The sequence below is a fragment of the Palaemon carinicauda genome, chromosome 18, assembly GCF_036898095.1.
Source record: "Palaemon carinicauda isolate YSFRI2023 chromosome 18, ASM3689809v2, whole genome shotgun sequence".
Taxonomy (NCBI): Eukaryota; Metazoa; Arthropoda; class Malacostraca; order Decapoda; family Palaemonidae; genus Palaemon; species Palaemon carinicauda.
The window spans coordinates 34,001,432-34,025,649 of record NC_090742.1 but is presented as its reverse complement, the minus strand read 5'-3'; the positions used below and the strand labels follow the sequence as shown (position 1 = coordinate 34,025,649).

Here is a 24,218-nt window from a genome sequence, read left to right as displayed (position 1 = left end):
AGCATACATGTTAACAAAGAAGCTAAGTATCCCGTATTTTATTTTATTAGTTATTCAAAAATAACATAAAATAAATAAGTACCTGGTAAGGAAGACGACTTGAACCATTACTCTGCCTTTATTAAGTACGTCTTCCTTACTGAGCGTAGCGGTCCTCTTAGGATGCTGAACGACTCTTAGGTGCTGAAGTATAAAGGGCTGCAACCCATACTAAAGGACCTCATCACAACCTTTAACCTCGGAGCTTCTCAAGAAAGAATTGACCACCCGCCAAATCAACAAGGATGTGGAAGGCTTCTTAGCCGACCGTACAACCCATAAAAAGTATTCAAGAGAAAGGTTAAAAAGGTTATGGGATTATGGGAATGTAGTGGCTGAGCCCCCGCCTACTACTGCATTCGTTGCTACGAATGGTCCCAGGGTGTAGCAGTTCTCGTAAAGAGACTGGACATCTTTGAGATAGAATGATGCGAACACTGACTTGCTTCTCCAATAGGTTGCATCCATAACACTCTGCAGAGAACGGTTCTGTTTGAAGGCCACTGAAGTAGCCACAGCTCTCACTTCATGTGTCCTTACCTTCAGCAAAGCAAGGTCTTCTTCCTTCAGATGAGAATGTGCTTCCCTAATCAGGAGCCTGAATAGGTAAGAAACTGAGTTCTTAGACCTTGGAAGAGAAGGCTTCTTGATAGCACACCATAAGGCTTCTGATTGTCCTCGTAAAGGTTATGACCTTTTTAGATAGTACCTAAGAGCTCTAACTGGGCAAAGTACTCTCTCCAGTTCGTCCCCCACCAAGTTGGACAGGCTTGGGATCTCGAACGACTTAGGCCAAGGACGTGAAGGAAGCTCGTTTTAGCAAAAAACCGAGCTGCAAGGAACATGTAGCCGTTTCAGATGTGAAAACTATGTTCCTGCTGAAGGCGTGGATCTCACTTACTCTTTTAGCTGTTGTCAAGCACACGAGGAAAAGAGTTTTTAATGTGAGGTCCTTAAAAGAGGCTGATTGGAGAGGTTCAAATCTTGATGACATAAGGAACCTTAGGACCACGTCTAGATTCCAGCCTGGAGTGGACAACCGACGTTCCTTTGAGGTCTCAAAAGACCTAAGGAGGTCCTGTAGATCTTTGTTGGTGGAAAGATCCAAGCCTCTGTGGCGGAAAACCGCTGCCAACATACTTCTGTAACCCTTAATCGTAGGAGCTGAAAGGGATCTTACGTTCCTTAGATGTAACAGGAAGTCAGCAATCTGGGTTACAGTGGTACTGGTTGAGGAAACTGCATTGGCCTTGTACCAGCTTCGGAAGACTTCCCCTTTAGACTGATAGACTCTGAGAGTGGATGTCCTCCTTGCTCTGGCAATCGCTCTGGCTGCCTCCTTCGAAAAGCCCCTAGCTCTTGAGAGTCTTTCGAAAGTCTGGAGGCAGTCAGACGAAGAGCGTGGAGGTTTGGGTGTACCTTCTTTACGTGAGGTAGACGTAGAAGGTCCACTCCTAGAGGAAGAGTCCTGGGAATGTCGACCAGCCATTGCAGTACCTCTATGAACCATTCTCTCGCGGGCCAGAGCGGAGCCAACCAACGTCAGCCGTGTCCCTTTGCGAGAGGCGAACTTCTGAAGTACCCCGTTGACAATCTTGAACGGCGGGAATGCATACAGGTCGAGATGGGACCAATCCAGCAGAAAAGCATCCACGTGAACTGCTGCTGGGTCTGGAATCGGAGAACAATACAACGGGAGCCTCTAGGTTATCGAGGTAGCAAACAGATCTATGGTTGGCTGACCCCACAGGGCCCAAAGTCTGCTGCAAACATTCTTGTGAAGGGTCCACTCTGTGGGGATGACCTGACCCTTCCGGCTAAGGCGATCTGCCATGACATTCATATCGCCCTGAATGAACCTCGTTACCAGCGTGAGCTTTCGATCTTTTGACCAGATGAGGAGGTCCCTTGCGATCTAGAACAACTTCCACGAATGAGTCCCTCCCTGCTTGGAGATGTAAGCCAAGTCTGTGGTGTTGTCAGAGTCCACCTCCACCACCTTGTTAAGCTGGAGGGACTTGAAGTTTATCAAGGCCAGATGAACCGCCAACAGCTCCTTGCAATAGATGTGAAGTGTCCTTAGCTCCTGATTCCATGTTCCCGAGCATTCCTGTCCGTCCAAAGTCGCACCCCAGCCCGTGTCTGATGCGTCCGAGAAGAGACGGCGGTCGGGTTTCTGAACAGCCAAAGGTAGACTTCCTTGAGAAGAAAGCTGTTCTTTCACCACGTGAGAGTAGACCTCCTCTCTTCGGAAACAGGAACTGAGACCGTCTCTAGCGTCATGTCCTTTATCCAGTGAGCCGCTAGATGATACTGAAGGGGGCGGAGGTGGCGTCTCCCTAACTCGATGAACAGGGCCAGCGATGAAAGTGTCCCTGTTAGACTCATCCACTACCTGACTGAGCATCGGTTCCTTCTCAGCATGCTCTGGATGCATTCTAGGGCTTAGTAGATCCTTGGGGCCGACGGAAAAGCCCGAAAAGCTCGACTCTGAAGATCCATACCCAGGTAGACAATGGTCTGGGATGGGACGAGCTGCGACTCCTCAAAATTGACCAGGAGGCCCAGTTCCTTGGTCAGATCCATAGTCCATCTGAGAATCTCCAGACAGCGATGACTTGTGGGAGCTCTTAAAAGCTAGTCGTCTGACGGAGCCGGACACAAGATCATGGTACTGCTGCACAGTCTGTGAACTGTCAACCATGGGGAAGCGAGGAAGTACAGCGACAACCCGAAGCTGTCTAGACTGTCTGGGTCGTACAGACAACTCCTTATCGGGTTGCTGAGGTTGCCGCACTGCGTCACAACAAGTCACTTCTGCTGGTTGTTGAACGTCTTCCCAGTGACACACTGACTCCGTAAACAAAAAATCCTCTAACAAGGACTAAGCTTGGACTGCATGTCTTGTAACAAAGCTCAAGGTCTATGGGAGCAGGTGTGGTAACAGACGGGGTTAGCGACTGAAGTGGAACCATTACCCTCCCTGGAAGCATGTTATGCTTAAATAAAAGTCCATAGGAGGCTAAGCAGCTAAAGGCTCCTCTCCAAATGACAGAGTCCTCAAGGGAATATCAGAAGGAGGGAGAATAGCACTTTCTCATCTACAGGAACCATATCCGAGAAAAGCTAAGTTCTCTCAGTCCTCACTGGTGCAAAAGCAGCAGACTAGAAGGCAACGTTATGAAACTGCTTGACAGTCTAGTGAGTTGGCAACAACCAAAGATGTGTGACTGAGGAGCATGCGGTAAGGTATGCAGAGCATGCTGTATGTAGAGCATGCTGTAAGGTAAGCAGAGCATGTTGCATGGCGTGCGGCTTATGCTGCATGGGATGAGGCTCATGCTGCATGGGATGAGGCTCATGCTGCATGGTATGAGGCTCATGCTGCATGGGATGAGGCTCATGCTGCAAGGGATGAGGCTCATGCCGCATGCGTTGAGGAGGATGCCGCATAGTATGAGGCTCCTGCCTCATGGGTTGAGGCGGTTGCCGCATAGCATGAGGCTCCTGCCTCATGGTTTGAGGAGGATGCCGCATAGCATGAGGCTCCTCATAGCATGAGACTCCTGCCTCATGGGTTGAGGAGGATGCCGCATAGCATGAGGCTCCTGCCTCATGGGTTGAGGAGGATGCCGCATAGCATGAGGCTCCTGCCTCATGGGTAGAGGAGGTTGCCGCATAGCATGAGGCTCCTGCCTCATGGGTTGAGGAGGATGCCGCATAGCATGAGGCTCCTCATAGCATGAGGTCCCTGCCTCATGGGTTGAGGAGGATGCCGCATAGCATGAGGCTCCTCATAGCATGAGGCTCCTGCCTCATGGGTTGAGGAGGATGCCGCATAGCATGAGGCTCCTGCCTCATGGTTTGAGGAGGATGCCGCATAGCATGAGGCTCCTGCCTCATGGTTAGAGGAGGTTGCCGCATAGCATAAGGTTCCTGCCTCAAGAGTTGCGTCTGCCTCAAGGGTTGAGGAGGTAGCTGCGCAGAGAGAGGCTCTTGCCTCAAGAGTTGAGGCGGTTGCCGCATAGCATGAGGCTGCTGCCTCAAGGATGGTGGAGGTTGCCGCAACGCATGAGGCTGCTGCCTCAAGGATGGAGGAGGTTGCGCAACGCATGAGGCTCCTGCCTCATGGTTAGAGGAGGTTGCTGCAAAGCATGAGGCTCCTGCCTCAAGGGTTGAGGAGGTTGCCGCATAGCAAGAGGCTCCTGCCTCAAGGAAAGTGGAGGTTGCTGCATAGCGCTGGTACCTGGCAACTCCCAATGCGACAGCTCACGCATGGAGGCAGGAGGTTCCTGCCTCAAGGAGCCTCAACATCATACGTCTGGCAGGGTGGACTGCGCAGAGGTGGAGGAGCGCCCGCAGGAGGAGGTGTGCTAACCTTCTCTGCCTGAAACTCCTGCATCAACACCGCAAGCTGAGACTGCATTGTCTGCAGCATAGACCACTAGAGTCTAAGAAAGACAACAACAAACGGAGCTACTGTCCGTTGAGACTGAGGGTTTAAAACAGCTGGTGCGGCAACAGACGGAGTTACTGCCTGTTGCGGTACCACCTTGCCTCTCTGGGAGGTGTGCAGTTGTCGTACTGCAGCAAGTCCGAACTGACCCAGTGCTAATGGCTCCACCTAGGAGTTGGACTTGCGCGGAAGGGACCGACTTGCACTTAAAAGCTGCAAGATTTGGTCCATGGTTTCTGCGAGAAACCTCTTCCGCAGACGAGGAATAAATGGGCTCTCTCGTCTTTGTGTGGGTGGGGTGATCACGTCGGCTACGTGAGTTGGTTACACCCGAAACCACGGAGGGAAACGTCTGTTCGTCGATCAAGGCCTGATGAACCCATAAGTCCTTCGACATTACTTCTCCCCTGCTTGGGAGCTTGTAAGAGGTCCCAGACTAGGCGAACAACTGGCACGAACAGACGAACCCTCGAACGCAACACTGTAACACTTTGCGCTTATCACTTTATCACTTTTGATTTTCTGTTTGCACTCATTTCACTGAACTCGAAACTTTAAGTGGTTTGTACCTGAAACACGCAATTCTATCCTTCATTAAAAGTTAGTAATTGCGAAAACAGTATTACAATGTAACAGAAAAACATAATGAAAGATAAATAATTCAGTGGCTGGAAAAGAGACTAAACACTAGATCAAATAAACTACGTTTAAAATCTCTCACCGCATAAAGCCTGGGAACAAGAATAAAACTCTAGAAACGTTTACCTTCTTCCCCTAAAGAGACTAAGGAGAAGAGCAAAAACGATAACAACGTTACCCGCTTGAACGAAACGTTTATCCTCCTCTCTCTCCCTCCGTCTCTATCTCTCTCTCTCTCTCTCTCGACTTAGAACCTGAGAGATGAGCCCAATTATATATATCGTTAAAACATATTATTGTTAAAGGAAAAAAACTGAAAGATTTCCCAAATAAAAAGTTCCTTTATTAGAATTAAAACCATTTAAGCTAAGAAAGAATGAACAAAACGCTAGAATCGGTTTACTCTTACTGCAACGTGACACCGTGAATACTCTCTCTCTATCGTAACGATAGAGCGCAAGTTGAACGTTCTGAACGTCAACAACTGCAGAGACAAAACAAAACGTTAGTTCAACTTTGAAAACAGTACGAGACTATCAAAGAAATTCTTTCAAAAAACATTAAAATAGCATAATATGTTAACAGGTAAAAACGAAATGACGGGCTCAATGTTAATTAACTTCGGTTCCAAGAAAAGACCGCCTACTATTAGGAAAGGTCGAATATAAACAAATATAAAAATTAATTTTAATAAGTTTATAATAAAAGGAAGTTAATCGAAGAGGCCTATACAAGGCGGAGAGATATAAAATAAATCTATAACTTTTGTTAAGCAAAATTAAGAAAGAGAGTCTATACTCTCTTCGACACCAACACTTCCGTCTAAGGGAAGGGTCGGCCATTAAAAGTGAAAGAGAGTTCATACTCTCTTCGTCACCAAAATTAAATCAAAAATTAAATCAAATTAATTCCAAAAACTTGCTAAGCTAATGATAAAGCTTCCTGAATAGCGAAGGCTAAACTCTAGAGCAAATACATCACCAAATCGTGAGCAATAACTCCAGAATCAACAGCGTATCCATGTAGGTCTAGCCGGAGGCACGACAGAGGAAAAATTGAGGTGGTGTTGACAAGAAGTACTGGAGTACCTGACCACAGATGGCGCTGTTGTGTTCACCCCCACCTGTATAGCGATCGCTGGCGTATCCCGACCGTAGATTTCTGTCGGCAACAGAGTTGACAGCTACATGATTATCGGGTAAGATTAATATTGAAAAATAAATATTTAAAAAATGAATTCATATGAAAGATATAAGAGCTACTCTCTACTGACGAGAGGTACTAAGTGAAACTGGGAACACAAATGAGAAAAAAAATGTGAGTCTACCAACTCGCTAGATGAAGGGACCTGAAAAGAAGATGATTTCAGAAAAAGTGGAAAGAACATTTCTTTAACATCCAGCCTGCCTTTGTGGGCCCAATATCACAAATTTTTATAGTAGTTTGTATTTTTCCTAGCTATACAAACCCAATTCCTTTAATAGGGAGATTGTTTCAGAGTGAGCTTTAGACGGTAGTTACAATCGTTTAACAAGGAGTTAAGTGACCAGTGTAGGGAGTGGACAAGAGGCCCTGCGCCCCCGACCAACTACTGGATTAGCCTCACTTTTGACCTTTCAGCCAAGGACTGAGAGGGGTGGTTGAGGACGAAAGTTAAAGGACGACTCAAGTTTGTATAGCTAGGAAAATACAAATGACTGTACTTTAAAAATTTGTGATTTGTTCCTAAGTGAAATACAAACCATTGTCCTTTATTAAGGAAACTTGCTGCTTGGTGGGTTAGAAGTCCTCCTAGAACTAGATTAGACAGTTCTTTTTCTTCTCTGGAAATATCATACAGCCTGGTCCTGTACAGAAGTAAAGCAGTGATTCTAGCAACCTGCTAACTGTCTTTTATAGAGATGAGAAGACTGATTGGGCCTGGCCTTTACATTCTGAAATGTACTCATTCAATTGAAAAAAAAAAAACCTTCCCCAAAGGGGAAATCAGCTCAGAATAATATGCCAGTACTATTCTCAATGGGTTGGTGTAAATTTCACCATATTCCCCTCTCATTAAGGAATGGAGCTTTAAAGTGTCACTTACCAGCATCAAGTCAGATCCAGCATGTAATGTTTCGACCACTTTATCCCCAAGAGAGAGGAAAGAAATTTAAAGGAGAAGAGCCAGTCATTTTACTTTTCATTCCAGACATAAATCTACATTTTACCACAGAAAAAAATAATCCTGTCGCGTGTGAGAGCTTGACTGGTTGTACACAATTACTTGAGCAGCCTCAACAGGACAGAGCACAAAGGTGTCAAGGGACAGGTGGATATAATCACGAAAGTAAAGAGCCATGAAGGTGGTTTGACTCTTCCAAACTACAGCCTTCAGCACCTGGCCTACTGAAACGTTCCTTTTAAATACTAAGGCGGGGCCTACACCCCTGACTTCATGAGCTCTAATACTAGATGGTACATCGACTCTTTCATCAGTTGAGACATACACTGTCCAGATCATCTCGGGGCCAGAAAGAGTGATACTTGACACCTCTTTCTAGGTAGTACTAGTGCTAACGAAAACTTGCCGACAGTCTGACCTGAGATATCGAATCCTTTTTAAATAGAACTGCAGAGCCCTCACAGGTCAAAAATGCATCTCCTCTTCATCAACACTTGACGCTTCACTTAAAGAGGGGATGGAGAAGGTCTAGAACTTGGGGTCATGCGCTGACGGGTTCTGGGTTTTGGCCACAAACTCTGGCACAAAACTAAAGGACACCTTGCTCCCCTTAACATAGGTGACTAAATAGGAGAGACCATGCAACTCGCCTACTCTCTTCGCCAATACTAAGGCTAACAAAAACAGTCTTGAGAGTCCGATTTCTGTCTGACTACCTTCTCAAAGGGTTATACTGGGTATGCTTAAGAGCTTTAAAGAAGAGGTTTACATCCCATGCTCAGAGGCCTGAGGTCCTGGGGTGGGCAAGACTGCTCTAATTCCTCATAAACTTAGACAATTCCTACAAAGAGGAGAGGTCTATATTGTACCCTTCAGTTGATAAACCATGACTAAGGCTGAACGGTAGCCTTTGACAGCAGCAACTGAGAAGCACTTCTCTTGGCGAAGGAAGACAAAGAAATCAGCGATCTCTGCTTGAGTTGCTATAACAGAAGTATCCCTTCTCCGTCACTAATCGTAAAAGATGGCCCGCTTCCCTAGGTTGAAAACAATAGCGGACCAATGCCGGTATCCAGAAATCTCCAGTGAAGTGCCTTGCGAAAAGACTTTTGCTCACTGGAGATACTGGATAGCATCCGCACATGAAGATCCAATGACTTCGCAGACTGGTGGCACCTCTGAAGATACAACTGACAAAAGAATAGAATTGCAGGCCACCAGAGTACAGTAGTTCTCCTATGACCTTGTCTTGATGGGCTAACAGATCAAGATACCATTTGGCATGGGGCCATCTGGGAGCTACCAGATTCATTATGAGTCTTGGTGTAATCAACATACAGTTAATTAACAGGTGGATCAAGCTTAACGGAAGAAATGTGTATGCATCCAGGAGATCCTAGGGGTCTGGAGTAGGGAGCAAAACACAGGGAGCTTCCTGTTTAGCAGTGTGGCAAACAGGTAAATCCCTAAAGAATTTGACAAGACAAAAAGATTCTCCGCTACTCAAGGATGTAGGGACCACTCCGACACTACAACCTGCCTCTGGTGACTGAGTGTGTCTGCTAGTACATTACTCTTGCCCAGAATGTAACTGGCTGAACACTCTATGGCGTGGAATGTCACACAGAAGTACTGTACATCCACTTTGTCAGCTTCCAAAGAGGTCAAAAGACCTTGCCCCCTTGCTTGTTGACATAGGACACTACTGTGGTGTGGTCACTCATCAATACAGAACTACCGAGCGCCACCTATAACATTCTTAGCTTGCGGCTAGAAAGACTGCGGGCATTTTGAGGGCATTGATGTAAAGATCCACGTCGTCTTTTCATAACCACACACCTAAGATGACCAGGTCATTTAGGTGTGCGCCCCATCCCTCCTACAATGCATCTGAGAACAGTTGCCTGTCCGGAGGTGGAGAGTCAAGTGGAACTCTCCTGGTGAAGTTTTCCTCGTTCAGCCACCAGGTAAAATCAGCCGGAAGCTCTGTCCCACTGGAACAGGACGGAATAGGGGATCCATGTCGACTGACCAGTGATTCTTGAAACAACCCAGAAGAGATCTCTGGTGGAAGTACTCATGTAAAACAAGCTTTTCCAGCAAGGAAAGGTGACTGGAAGACACTGCCAGAGTTAAGCTGGTACTTCTTTCTTGAACAGAAATGGTTGTGCAACCTCCTTGAGCTTATTGATGTGATTGTCTGACGGAAAGACTCTCGCTGCTACCACGTCTATCAGCATGCTCTGCTTGGGTATGAGAGGCAATTTTTCTCAATTGATCACAATCCCCAAACCATGACAAAATGCTAGAATATACAATCTTAATCCTGTAGCTGCCTCTCAGAGGAGGCCAGGATCAGCCAATCTTCAAGATATATCACAAAATATATACCTTGCAAATGGGCCCAAGCTGTTACCAAGATGTACACCCAAATGAACACCTGGGAGCACAAAGTTCAAAGCACAGAGTCATGAGTTGCTACACATTATCGTAGAGGAAGAAGCGGAGGTACTGTACTTTCAAGAGGACTGATACACAAGTTCTATACTTGAAAGTACGCGTCCTTCAGGTCCACTGAAAGCATTTAGTCTTCCTCTCTGATAGAAGACACAATAGATTGCACTGTTTAAATCAGAACAAACAAAATTGTTCAGAGGAAAAGCCCGAACACTTGTCTCGAACAAGTTCAAGAGTGTTCTTCTCCAACATCCCCTCCACCTCTGTCCAACAATCCAAGGCTTTCAGTGATATTGGAGGGTTGGAAGAGAACTCTACCAGACCTTAAAGGGTAGTAGGTAATCATCCCAAAAGAAACACACTACCAAAGGTTCGGCTCCATGTCTCTGTCAAGTCGCCTACTGTTGAGACAGACATTCCTCTACTCTTGGCATTGGGAAAGGGGGGAATGCTGGCATCAGAGTTTCCCTCTCCATGTCCTCTTCACACTGGCGCCCTTCCTGGAGAAACCAGTTTGATGTGCTCAAAAGGCTGTGCATGCATAGGCACTTTTCAAGAAAAGGTTGCAGGCAGTGCCAATCAAGATATACAAGCAAGTGCTTGGCCTTCCCTGACCCCAATCTCACAAGCTTGTCCCAACATGAAGGTTTGGCCTCTATTCCCTTCAAAGGGCCAGAACCCTTGATGGAAACCACACACTTGATCAGTTCTCTACTTCTCCGCTGCTGCCGGCATATGACTCCTCGGAAGGGAAGACATTGCACCCTACACCGATGAGTTCCAAAGTGACAAAGCTACCTCTGGGATAACTTGTTTTAAAAAAAACCAGAAAAGCTTGGCCTTTCTTGACCCAAATCCCACAAGCTTGTCCCAACATGAAGGTTTGGCCTCTATTCCCTTCAAAGGGCCAGAACCCTTGATGGAAACCACACACTTGATCAGTTCTCTACTTCTCCGCTACTGCCAGCATATGACTCCTCGGAAGGGAAGACATTGCACCCTACACCAATAAGTTCCGAAGTGACAAAGCTACCTCTGGGATAACTTGTTTTAAAAAAACCAGGAAAGCAAAGCCTTCCGTCTCTTCAAAATACAGTTAGCCCACTGCTTTAGTGACTGGTGTGCAATGAAAGTCAGTGCCTTCCTGGCAGACAGCATGAAACTCTTTTTACTTCTCCAAAGATTCTGGGGTTGATAGATTCGCTGACTTTGCATAGTACGTTACAGTATAGTATTACCCCTTACCACTGGTCAAGCCAGGAAACAGCATGAAAGGAGGTCAAGGCAGACAACTCCATGGGTGCCAAGAAAGAGTAGAGAGGACCTCAACGGGTAAACCCAATCAGATGGTGATGCAGCATTCTTTGGAGTATAGAACCTTTGCTGTCTGGAGAGTGTGGGTGAGTGGCAGAATCTTATTTGACTGACATTATAGAAACAAGGTAGCTCCAAGGATGGCCTCGAGCCTTGAGGTGCACCAAAGTGCCGATTAATGACAGGCTCTCTTTGAAAGTGGTGCCAAGGTTGCCTCCCCATTGCACTTGGAGATGAGAGCAAGAACTTTCTCAATCGAATACTATGATTAGGGTTTTATTTGCATCGGTTGGCGCCAGGCCAAGATCCAGTGATCTAGGGGAAGCCAAAATCCCAGCACCCCATGCCCAGGCGGGTTGAAGGGTGTAACAGAAAGCTCCGGAGATTCAACTCACCCCACAAATATGACCAAACTCCAAGCACCCTCATGCCCAGATGGGATAAAAATTGTAGCAGGATGCTCCAGAGATTCAACTCCTGCCCACATATATGATAGTTCTACCTAAAGAACAGAACCCAGAATGTAATCAGAGGTCGACGATGGCCCATGACAATGGAAGAAGAATTCCTGGCACCGTCACAGCAGAAACAGATGGATCAGGGCAGGGGGATTGCCACAGCCATGTGCACTGAGGGAAAAGGTCCATCTGCCCCCAACTCTCAGTATTCAATTGGACAGAAGCATGCAATGACAGCCTCAAGTGATGCCATCCTCTCAACCAGCTTGAGCAAATTCTCTCTGAAAGAGAGAGGACCAGTAGTCCACCCTCCAGGAAGGTGGGGTGATGGAGGGAGCCAAATTCCTTCATCAACCGGGGAATAGAAAGGGTACAGAAGCGTACTGTCCTACCCCAGCCGAATACTGGGGTAGCAGGGGAGACCCGAACAGGGCCTATGCACTGGCCCATGGGGACCACTGCAGTACATGGGGCCATGCCTAAGAGTACCAGCCTCGAAGGGCCATAACACAGCTTCATGACTCCTACCCTATGGGGTTGGAAGCCCCACAGGTGCCATCCTCCCACCCCCTAAAGAGAGGTTACCACCTCTCTTACGACTACGGCTGGCTTTCCTAGACTTCTTCGACCTCTTCCTCCTCTTCATCTTACAAGAATCAAATTTGATACAGGGGGAGGGTTGGCTAACATTGGGATGACCAGGGTAACCCTGTGGACTAGGGCAAGATGCCTTTCAGCCTGACGGCAGACTTACGCCCAAACCTGGACTCAACACCTCGTGGTGCCGGAACTATTTTCACTGGCACAAGTGTCACTCAACAAGCCTTAATAATCCTCTTGGACTTAGGGGTGGAAACCACCGTCATTCCTGACACTGGGGGCATCACCACACCTTTCACCACAAGCATCACCGCCAGAGATACTGGCACTGGGCAAACAGAGAGAAGTAGCCTTAGCTACCACCTCCCTCAAGAAAGTCATAAAAGGCCTACCTGAGAGGCCTAAGGAAGACCAAGACTTGCTTAAGTCAAACTCTTTATCAGCAGTCTGCACAGAGACAGACTAAGAGCTTCCAGTTTCAGAAGGGTTGCAGCAAACACTGCAGGTACTACATACCACCAACACCTGAAAAGGCCGTCAATCTAGATATAAAGGCTCCTTGCTCCTGACGTTACTCCCTAGGAACTGAATGAGGGGGCATATTCACAGGGGCTGGGCCAGGAGATGCACCCACTGAGGAGACCGAAGCTTTGAAAGACTTCTACGGTATCTTCTTGGGCGTTGCCAAGACAAACACTGGCAGAGGCTTGGCCCTCTTCTTCCTTTCAGGGCATATGCTGGCCACTGCGCAGGAGGTCAGGTCCTGCACTCGGCAAGTGGTGATGATTGCAAACAATCATGACCCCAACAAGAAGTACAGAGAGAGTGCAGATCTACATTAGGTTTACTCATAAACTGGCTGCAGCGTCCATCCTTTCCCCGACAAGTACAAATCTCTTTCTTATTCCCATTCATCACTAACAACAAAAGGCATTCACTTCCTGAAAGAAAAAGAAATTAAACATTTTAATTAGGGAGGAAGCAATACATCCATATTGTACTTCCTTGTGGCTGAAACAAAAGTGAGGCTAATCCGGCTGGTGGGGTGGGGGGCGGGGCTTCTTGCCCACCCCTCCACTGGTTGTTAAACCCCTTGATAAATTATTAATACAACTGTTATCAGCATTTGCTAAAACAATCTCTGTATTAAACAACAATGGTTTGTATTTCCTGTAAAAGTGAAGTGGTAGCTTAATATTAATAGCACCAATGATGCATAATCGTGATGCCTATTTAATCAAATTGGATTTATGGATTTGAGCTATGATCCTGGTTGCTGGGGCCTTTGAAGCCATTCAGCACCCAAGTGCATCTAGGATAAAACCCTAGAGTTACACTGTGGTAAAAGTTAGGAAAGTTTAGCCAATAAGATGGAAGGAAGGAAACAAGACCACAGCTAAATTAGAAGGCTATAAAGCAGGTGCTGCTAGTGACCTAATGAAAGCTGCAAAGATCTTTGAGTAAAGCACACAGCACACCACACAAGGTGCACCAACAGCAGTGACCCCAATGGAGGATTCTCTGTTAATCTCAACCCTTTAGAACTCAAAGAGGAAGTTGAAGCCATTATTTTGTTTATGGGACCTTTCAAAATAGTGTTCAAGGTAAGCCTTTGGCTCTGTCTTTCTCAGGTGCTGACTGATACCTCATGCATGTTAAAAATAAAAAAAGTTTTTATTCTAGCATTCTTACCTTAAGAGCACCACACACTTCAACAGCTTCTACATCATCAACTACAACAACTCTAAAATAATCTGTCTGGATGAGATCTCGATACATTCGTCCAACCTCTATGTCTCGACAACCTGTTAAGAATAAAGTATTACGATTAAGTAAATCATTATGTGCAAATCCACTTATCAGTTGTTAATATAAAGGGATTCCGAGTCTAAACCAGTTTAATTCCAATAAATACCATGCACTACAATGAGACAGCAGACTACAAATTCCATAGCTAGGTCTGCTTTCACTACAATGACAGATAGGATTACAGTAGTCATATCTTTAACAATATCTCAGTCTTGTTAAACACTAATCTACAACCCGGTGTTTCTTTTATTTTTCAAATAGACTTGCACTATCAATAATACTTACAAAGAAAGATTATTAAGACTTAATAATTGCCCAATAAGAAACACACTTACCACTACTATATCTTTAAATTAGAGCACTTCACCCTTTAATTATGTACCTTGCAAATATGATCAACCCCTACATGTTTATCAAGATATAATAATTAAACAACCTCCTGTAATGTATACGATAATGTAAAAAAATATCTACCTTTCGATTCCATAGAATTACACTTTATCACTACACCAGATGAGGTTCAATCTTCAGTCATGTCTGTTTTCAAAATATGATACAAATATATGCAAGTGAAAGACAAAGCCCATAAAATCATAAAGCAATACTGAGGACTTCCAAATAAAGTACTGAATTAAAAAATAAACCTTACTCCACACAACTTTTTTGATAATCATTGACAAAAACCAGTTCTCATTCCATTATTCATAATGATTAAGATTCTGGCAAGAATAGATCCGAAGACCAAAAATTTGCCCTAATATTGACACTAGTAATCATAGCTTTTATCATTTCCAGTGCTCCATAAACCAGAGATACACAAAGATCTAGAAATCGAGTCTCACCTATAGTAGTCTCGCAGAATTTTTCATCAGCGACTTCTCCAGCTAGATTGGCCCCCATGAGGACAGACATAGGAATATTTACAACTTTATGAATGATGTGAGAAATGAGGGCGATACCACCACCTTCTGCAATGTCGAAACCCTGCAAAGTAAAAAAAGTGATCATATTTTCAGGACTTCCAAATATAGCATACCTGCCAAACTAATATCACTGAGTCTAATTTTACCATTATTTGCATAAATTACATTTTTCCCCAGGAAAGGACTCAATCCTCTACTGAGAATTCCTTAAAGACATTACAAATTTACAGGTGTACCTGTTGGTTAAACCTAAACATACACCTGTATAAGTACTGTATACTAAGAGGGCTAGTGTAGTCGCAAAGAGTATATGGTTGTCACCCAAGCTCAAGTAAAACCTTCACTGGTTGACCTGTATGCATTAACTTCCCCCCTACATGAGTTTAGTTATAAAAAAAATTATCTCACTAGTAGTATTGTTCTCTGAAACTATAATACCTGTAGTATAATAAAGTCTACGGGGAACTAACTACAGATATAAGGAATATAATTTTTGCCAGATGAAATCCCTAAACCTGCTTGTGATATATAGTCATTACTATAGTGTATTAATTTTTCACAAACATAACGACTCACCTTAATCAGAGATATGCCAACAGCTGTGGATTTGAGTTTCCCCACCAAAGGAGCGCATATTGTTTTGATAAACTGATGAGGAATGACAAACACCAACACATCTGCATCTTGAGCTGCTTGTAGGACGTCAGGGATTGCAACCTGGAAGGGAAAATGCACTCTTTTAACAAACTTTTATCCAATATCGTAAAGAAAAGGTTTCATTATATGGTAGCTGGAGTATGGGCATGCCTGTCAACCTGCTTCCTTTTGTGTCATTTTCAAAGGGCATCAAAAGTTGGGAACAAGTGAAAAAACGTAGTTAATATTTTTGTGGCATCAATTCCATTCTAAATCAAATTATCATCAGTTGGTTAAATTATTTTTACAATCAATTGTTTAGAGAGAGAGAGAGAGAGAGAGAGAGAGAGAGAGAGAGAGAGAGAGAGAGAGAGAGAGAGAGAGAGAGAGAGAGAGAGAGTTTATGGATTTCTGTACTCAATTACTTATTCTGAATGAGAGAAACAGATCGAGTTAGAAAAAAAATTAATTCAATCACTTTTTGAGAGAGTGAAATAGGGTTAATAGATTTTTGCATTAAATTGCTTATACATAGATATAGAGAGCGTGTCATGCTGTAATATACTGTCCAATAACCGTTCTTCCTAAAAATAAGTTTTGAATGTGAGGTTAGAGAAGTCTATCATTGAGGAAAACAAAAAAATCCTTATCTAACGATAACAAAGGTGACTTTTGGACTGACATAATAATCTGAAAAGATAGCCCAACCCGGACCGTGGATCTGACCTTGACTATAAGAGAATTAAAAAAAAAAAAAAAAAGTGTCAAACTACTAAATTTAAATCTACGGACTCTGTAACAACAATGGCGCTATAATAATAATAATAATAATAATAATAATAATAATAATAATAATAATAATAATACGCAGCAGACGCAATCACAAAACTATCCCTATTTTTAATATCCATATTAATCTTAAGTAGTTAAATAACAGCCGCTTCAAATGCAACCATGTATATTTTCTTAATGACAACCATTTCTCTATTCTTTATCAAATTCAGTCCACCATATTACAGATTTAAAGATGCTTGAAGTGGATACCTTATCGGAATCTCAACTGAAGTATAAGTAATCAAGATAAGGAGATGATTCTTCTCGAGATAACTCATTTGCCCAATTCTTGAGTGACCTTGATCCTTCAGTTCTTAAAATATTTGTTCATAGTTCAAAATATTTTCATCAATGCAAGGTAGCAGACCGGCATTCACATTGCAGACCTGTCTCTTTTAAACCTATTCTGAATTATGTTAATCTGAGCTGTAAAATAAGAACCTGGTAGCCACTTGACAAGTTGTTATCCTCAATATCAGGTAACTAATGTATGCAATCCGTCAAAAATGACGGCTAACTATTTGGAAAGACATGCACACATTCGCGCACACACATTCAACCCTTCTCACCACCTCCCCCGAGTAGTCATACGTTTTACAATGCCAGTCAGCGTGAAATATATATATATATATATATATATATATATATACATATATATATATATATATATATATATATATATATATATATATATATAGATAGATAGATAGATAGATAGAGATATTTGGGTGCTACTATAGCGTGAGGTCTACCACACTATAGCATGAGATCTACCTCCCGTTAGTACTATAGCGTGAGGTCTACTGCTGAATTATTCGTCCCTCGTAGATAAAACACATTTCATACATTTGTTTAACAATAAACACTTAATTTAAACATATCTTAGAAATGACTTACATAGATAATTGGATTTCTAGTTACATTAAAAAAAAGGAATAAAGGGAAAAATAAACACGTTATTATATATTTCCAAACATTTGTTCTAGCGATACACTCTTCGTACATCAAATAGGTTATCATATATTGCCTTACATTTATTCTAGCGATACACACTTCGTACATCTTCTAAGAATGACACAAATAGATCTGCTTCTTCAACTGTATCCAAGGGATTGTGCTCTCTTAAAAAGGCGAGTGCTGCTTCTTCTGTCAGAATGACTATTCTATAAAACGCCTTCCGCAACATTTTTAGTACCCTCCCTCAATCGATGATATCTCTTTTAGGCCGAGGGAAAAACTGATTTAGGAGCTCCATTTGCTTCCTTTTATTTGGGAAGGTCACGTGGACAGGTCACGTTTTTGATGGATTTGGGCAGTTCATATGTTCGATTAACTGTTTGTGAGGATGTGTACAACAGAAAATATAAAGCATGAGGTTGCAACAGTATTTGAAGATGTGATGAATCCAACATTCAAATAATTTATCTCACAACCTACAAATATGAGAGAGACTTCCCTTCGGCAAGTACTACAATCGAAGGTGAATGACAGGATCTTATAAACTTTGCATGGTGCAGCCAATGTATGTTGCTTTATATATCAGATTTCAACTTCAGCCCTAATATTGGCTTAGTAAAACAATGTGATAAAATATGCTCTTTAGAGTAACCTATAAGAAACACCTCTCACACAAAGTCTGTGACTTGGAAGTTCGAGCCCAACTCATGACTTTGTCAATAGGAGATAAGGGGCTTGTGGGAGTCTGTAGTTGCCTGGCCATCCCTGGTCGGTCTCCAAGACATTATCCTGATTTTTGCCTCTGCCACTCATGAGCGACACTTGAACTTTGAATGCTCTTGTAACACCACCTGCTATCAAAAAAAAAAAAAAAAAAAAGGTAAATCTTAAACTTCACATATAAGGAACGTTAAAAATGCAATGTGTCTCCTCATTTTACTTTACCATCTTCAATGAGTTTTCCGACTTACACTGCGTTCTGTACGAGATAACTAAATACATTTAAATAAATTTCTTTATTACCCAGACATTGTTTTTTTATATTTGCCAAATGTGAGAATTATATAGCGTCTACATGCTTATTATTATTATTATTATTATTATATATATATATATATATATATATATATATATATATATATATATATATATATATATACATATATATATACATATATATATGTGTGTGTGTGTGTGTGTAATCTTTCCGGTTACGCTAAGCTCTTCACGTCCCTCAGGATGAGGGGAGAAGCGGTAGTCATGCCCTGTGTGAGGGACTTGCGTGTGCGTATACATTTATCTAAATATTTTGGCCATCCTTTTGACGGGTCACGTATACTAATCATATTTATATAAGGAACGGAATAAGTTCGACGAGGTAATCCTCACTGGAAGGAGAATTTTCAGTACACATCTCTCTCTCTCTCTCTCTCTCTCTCTCTCTCTCTCTCTCTCTCATACTATTATACAAACAGCTACCTTCCTAAGCACAGGACACCCTACTTCTCGGGATGAAATGTCAGTGTAGAGAAGGTCCCCGATAATCAATAGATGAGAAAGGCAACTTGACCCTTCATAAGGTCAGAATAAAAATAACATTATCCGAAGGGCCATTGGAAGACCATCTTAACAAGCAGAGCGAATATAACATTTATTGATACAACAGACAATGCAAACAACACGACCAAACAGACATCTTATGACTACGATTGAGATGGCACATGAGGTACGCAAAGCAAGTGATGGTATGCTACTGTGATTGGAGTAAAATAGGGGGGGGGGTGTTTGCAAGAGGCAGTGGGTCACAATAAAGCATTTGAAGGAAGAAACAAGTATGACAACTATATTACTGTTCAGTAAAATCATTGCTTCATTTTTCCTTTTGATTTTTACTCACATTCATCTTTTAAACATTACTTGCGTCCTTACTGTGGGTTACCCGTCACATCCGCCATTGCGTTACAAATGGAATATGGGTAAATAGATTTTGCTTAAGGCTAAAGATTATGAATTTGATTTCAAAATGTACGACCAAACGTCTATCTCAAAAGGCTTGCTTTCCTACCTTTAGAAAGTATTACAATATATATATATATATATATATATATGCAACCACTTCTAGTCTACTGCAAACGAAGGCCTCATCCTTAGTCATGCCTGGGGTTTGGCAATTTTCATCACCTCGTTGGCCACTGCAGATTAGTGATGGTGGGAGACTTTTGTCTGGTCGTTCACACTAAACTATTATGGGTGGTCCTGACTATTACAGCTTTGCTGATCATGACTATTGAAAAAAAGAAACTTTCACCACGTTAGGTTTAGCGTGTGTCTCTATTATGATATATGTATATAAAATCTTCTATATATATATATATATATATATATATAATATATGTACATATATACATACACACAGTATGTGTGCTTTTATGTTAGAAAAAATTAGAAAAAAAACCTGCAAGACTAAGAATTTAGTGCCACTGTCTAACCAACAGGACTTGTTTCCTAAATGAAAAGATAATTAAGTGAAAATCGCATCCCCATCTCCATCCCGACACCCGATCAACTTCCACAAATTCGCAACTGATGCAACAATGCACAATGGTAAACACTACCAAAAGGGACACACTAGCAAAGTTCTCGCAAAACCCTACCGACGTTTGCAAAACAATTCAAGCAAAACAAGCAGGACTCAAGGATGGGCTGATCACAATAAGCTTATTAAGCAGGTCTTATAGCACTGTGGATGCTTATCCGTCAAGAAAGCGCAAGCTCACACGCCTGTGCGTACCAAGTGACTATGCACTCGTGTGCGTTTGCGTTCGTTGACAACTCCAACAACAACACATGAAACATGAAGTGCCAACGTCCCCAATAAACGGCACTGACTCGACAACAAGAGGTGGCACTATAAGGAGGAGCAAGTAGACGTATTTGCTTTATCGTTTACTTCGAAAAAAAACCACCCTAATTTGCTTCGTAATGAAAAGGCGAGACGGAGATGGCGCCCTAGTCAGTTAACGTGCTTAGTGACTAGTCTATTTTTAATTCTTCAGTGTATGTATGTATATATATATATATATATGTATGTGTATATATATATATATATATATATTATATATATATATATACACAGTATATATATATATATATATACAGTGAGAGAGAGAGAGAGAGAGAGAGAGAGAGAATGAATTTAAGTAATTAATTAATTTTTAGAAAGTCGTCAATTACACATGTAACAAAATATCTTACAATATGTAATAATGAAGTATGAGTATGTATGTAGCATACTTCGAAATGGCAATGTGCCAAATACTTAAATAGTAATTCAGATGTTAAAAATAGAAATCTACAAGTAGTTAAAGGGATTAAAAGTGAAATGTTGGAGCATGGTTATGATAATAGTGTGATTGAGAAGCTAAATAGCTATGTCTGGATGAGGGGGATAGTTGCTGAGACGTAGGAGCAAAAGTCATTGATTCATTGTATAGAGGTAAAGGGATAAAGGCAGTTAAGAATGATAAGGGAGTAGCATTATTTGGGAAGTCATATATCAGGAGTCTGATAGAGAAAGTAAGACAAATGACAAAAATAATTGATAGAGAAATTATAGTGTGGGTTTAAAAAGGGGAGTGCGTGTATTAAGTATTTTATGAAAAAGTCCACTGGTAAGTTTGAATGTTAAGGGGAATGATAGAATAAATAGAGTTAATGTGTAATATGTTGAGGTTACGATGTTACGGAGGAATAAGTTCCTGTGAACATTTGAAAGTATTTATGTTGGAAGCACAACATCTGTTAATATGCAGGATGGAGTCACGACTTTATGTAAAGTTTAGTCTGAGATAAGAGCTTATGTAAGCTACTTGGTCGTTCAATATCTGATAATGTTACGAGAAGTCAAAAGGAGGACAGTGGATGTGGTTCCAAAATTATGGGATAAGAAAATGAGGCGTCCATTATCTGGAGAGGTTGATATTTGAAAGTGATACATCACTGTTTGGGATATTAAACAGAACCCGCAGTAGCTAGCGAAATACTTTGAAACTACTAGCTTCTGCACGAGAAACTTTTGAGGAATTGTGATCAAGAGTTGAGTCTAGAAAGCAATGGAAGCAAGATAATTGGAGCTATGAATGTCAATATTGATAATAAAAGTATGAAATAAGTCGGTTTGTATAATAATTTAGGTTTGAGCATAACAGACGATGGTAGGATGAGAGAAGAGCAAAGTTACAAAAGAGAAGCAAAAGAAGGAAAGGTACCAGGTGTGTGCAAGAACTTGGAAAGAGGCTTGAAGTTCATATGGATGCTAGACTGGAAATGTATGGAAGAATTGTTGAGGTAACTCTAATAGAAGTTGGTATGGATACGGAATGGATTTGAATGATAAAATCTGGAGTTGAGCTCAAGTGTTTGCACAAGGAGAGAAATACGGACAAGCGCATTACAGTACTGTAGTTGTAGAACTCTTAGCACAAGCGAAAGAACGGATTGTGTGTTTCAGGATAGTCTGGCCATGTGGAAAGAAAGGAGGACAAAGGAATGGGGAAAAGGGAGTAACTCAGAAATATGAGGATGGATACAAGAGAAAAAACTAAACACGACTGAATGATTGAGAAGAAGTAAATATTGAAATTGAAGGTTCTATTTATTTGTCTATGGAGCCAACACGTTTAAGACAAATCTAATGTAAACAGGACGAAACGTTGCTGAACACAGTATAAGCTATATTCTTTAAAAACAGGACTTAGTATGGCCACTTAAAAAATACTAAATATTCAGTTCTATAGTTTCAATTTTTCAAGAACCAAATTTCCCCTTTCTAACAAAATCCTTTTTGTCAGGTATACAATTATCCATGACCTGAATTTGTAGTTAAGAGTTGATATCTTTTCTTGCTAGTGTACCGTTGCAGGCAACGATTGTTTTCTGCAAGATATTTTACTAAACCTGGTTTTACCTATCAAGGTTTTGATAAGGAAGGGTTCCCAAAAGCACTTCTGGAAACTGTTACAAACAAGAGTGACGGGGTTTTGATAAACAATTTAATGTTAATTTGAAGGACTCTCTTTAACCAGTGCTTGCTAATGAATCGTTCTGTTTGCTACAAATGTTTTGTAGAGAATACTTTCGTTCGTTATAAAAAAAATAAGCTCCAGCTGAGCAAATTCCAGCTTACCAATAAAATCTCTCCTCATATCAATCTTACTAATGAACAGGAAAATTGCGATTCTTGCATTTTTCATGCTTCACTAATCAAATCTGACCAAAATTTCTCCATGTCTGCTTATCCCAAAGATACACACCGACCGGTCTTATTAAAGTTTTACAGCATCTTCTCTTTTTACAATTGGATTAATTTTCACAATATAATAGAATACCTTGAAAATTATTCTCAAGAACACTGCTGCCCATTTAATAAATATCTCGGGAAATATAGAAGTTTCCCCTTGCAATTCTGATTCTTGCTGTATCAAAACTTCCTATTATGCTTTTTGACCTCCCATGTCTGAAAGGTATTGAATTAGTCAACTAACCTTATGCGTTTCTTCACCAAGATGTAATCTTGTGACTGATTTCGGTTCCTCAAAGACAATGGCCTAAAATTGCAGATTCATTCCCATGGTATAGCTAGCTTAGAATAGGTTGTACTCTTGGGTAAAAGGACGTTTTCTAATATCATGGATTATATAAGCAAATATATATAAAGAGATTTTATTCTTTGGTAATTTAGAAATCGCACCACAAGCAACAGGGCACACTTTTTCAGTGCCTTCATATGTCCATTGATACATTTCCTGGGTCTCTCAGGTTTCCTATTTTGAGGGGTCAGTTAGGTTTAAAAAGTTTCTATCTCAACTTGTACTTATTTTATCGAAATCATATTTTGTTTGAGTCAATTGGGCGTCGATTTAAATTGTTGTCATTTCTTTTTTTCAGCCATGGCGATATGGGTATGATTTGAAATGTTTGATAGAATAAATAATGAAAATATGTATCAGCTCCTTACCGTTATCCTCTTCATATTGAGTACTCGATTTTTCCCTTCTACACACACACACACAAACACACACACACACATATATATATATATATATAAATAGAGAGAGAGAGAGAGAGAGAGAGAGAGAGAGAGAGAATATATATTATATATATATAATATATATATATATATATATATAGCCAGATACCGAATACATTAACTGGCCTGATTTTACATGGTATGACTACATTTCAGCTACGCTTCGTTATGAAACTTGAAAAAAAGTAGGCGGAGAAAGGTAGATGGCAGATGAAATTGCAACACCAAGAAGCATCTGATGAATAACGAGAGAGAGAGAGAGAGAGAGAGAGAGAGAGAGAGAGAGAGATAATTTTTTCAGTGAACAGCTTACCCAATGATGTTACAGAATCTGAAAGCTTAATAGATTTAATCAACTCTGAAAACATACTCTATATTTACTGAGTAAATGTCAGTCATGGTTCTGCATAATAAAAATGTTGAAGTTTAATAGGGGGAGATTCTTTGAGTGTGTACAAAACCAAATAGAGAAGAGGGAGAGAGATGGGGACAAATAATTACAGAGAGAGAGAGAGAGAGAGAGAGAGAGAGAGAGAGAGCAAGGTCGATCAAGGTTGTTGTGAGACATGGTGACCCAGGAGACGGAGGCCGGAGCAACTACCACTGGTTACTGCTATCCCCCTCTCTCTCTCTCTCTCTCTCTCTCTCTCTCTCTCTCTCTCTCTGTTAAATCACTTCGATAATTTGCTATATCCTTTCGCCATAAAAAAATTACAAACTCAAGTTGAACGAAAGCAAATTTAAGATTAGATAAATAAAAAAGGAATGTATAATTATAATGTTTACACAAGAATAGAAGAGAAAGACCTTCAGATAAAAGTCAAGTGACAAAGACCCGAGATGG

The 24,218-nt window shown here is 41.6% G+C and overlaps 1 protein-coding gene across 1 annotated transcript in view; it reads right to left on the bottom strand.

Moving 5' to 3' along the window:
- LOC137657252 (glycerol-3-phosphate dehydrogenase [NAD(+)], cytoplasmic-like) overlaps positions 1-24,218 on the bottom strand; it is a 158,437-nt gene that overhangs the window by 81,244 nt on the left and 52,975 nt on the right. Inside the window, exons 3-5 of the mRNA XM_068391590.1 lie at positions 15,436-15,606; positions 14,779-14,920; positions 13,820-13,932 (exon numbers count right to left, since the gene is read on the bottom strand). Of these exons, the coding sequence (XP_068247691.1) occupies positions 13,820-13,932; positions 14,779-14,920; positions 15,436-15,606 (426 nt within the window). The remainder of the gene's footprint in view (positions 1-13,819; positions 13,933-14,778; positions 14,921-15,435; positions 15,607-24,218) is intronic.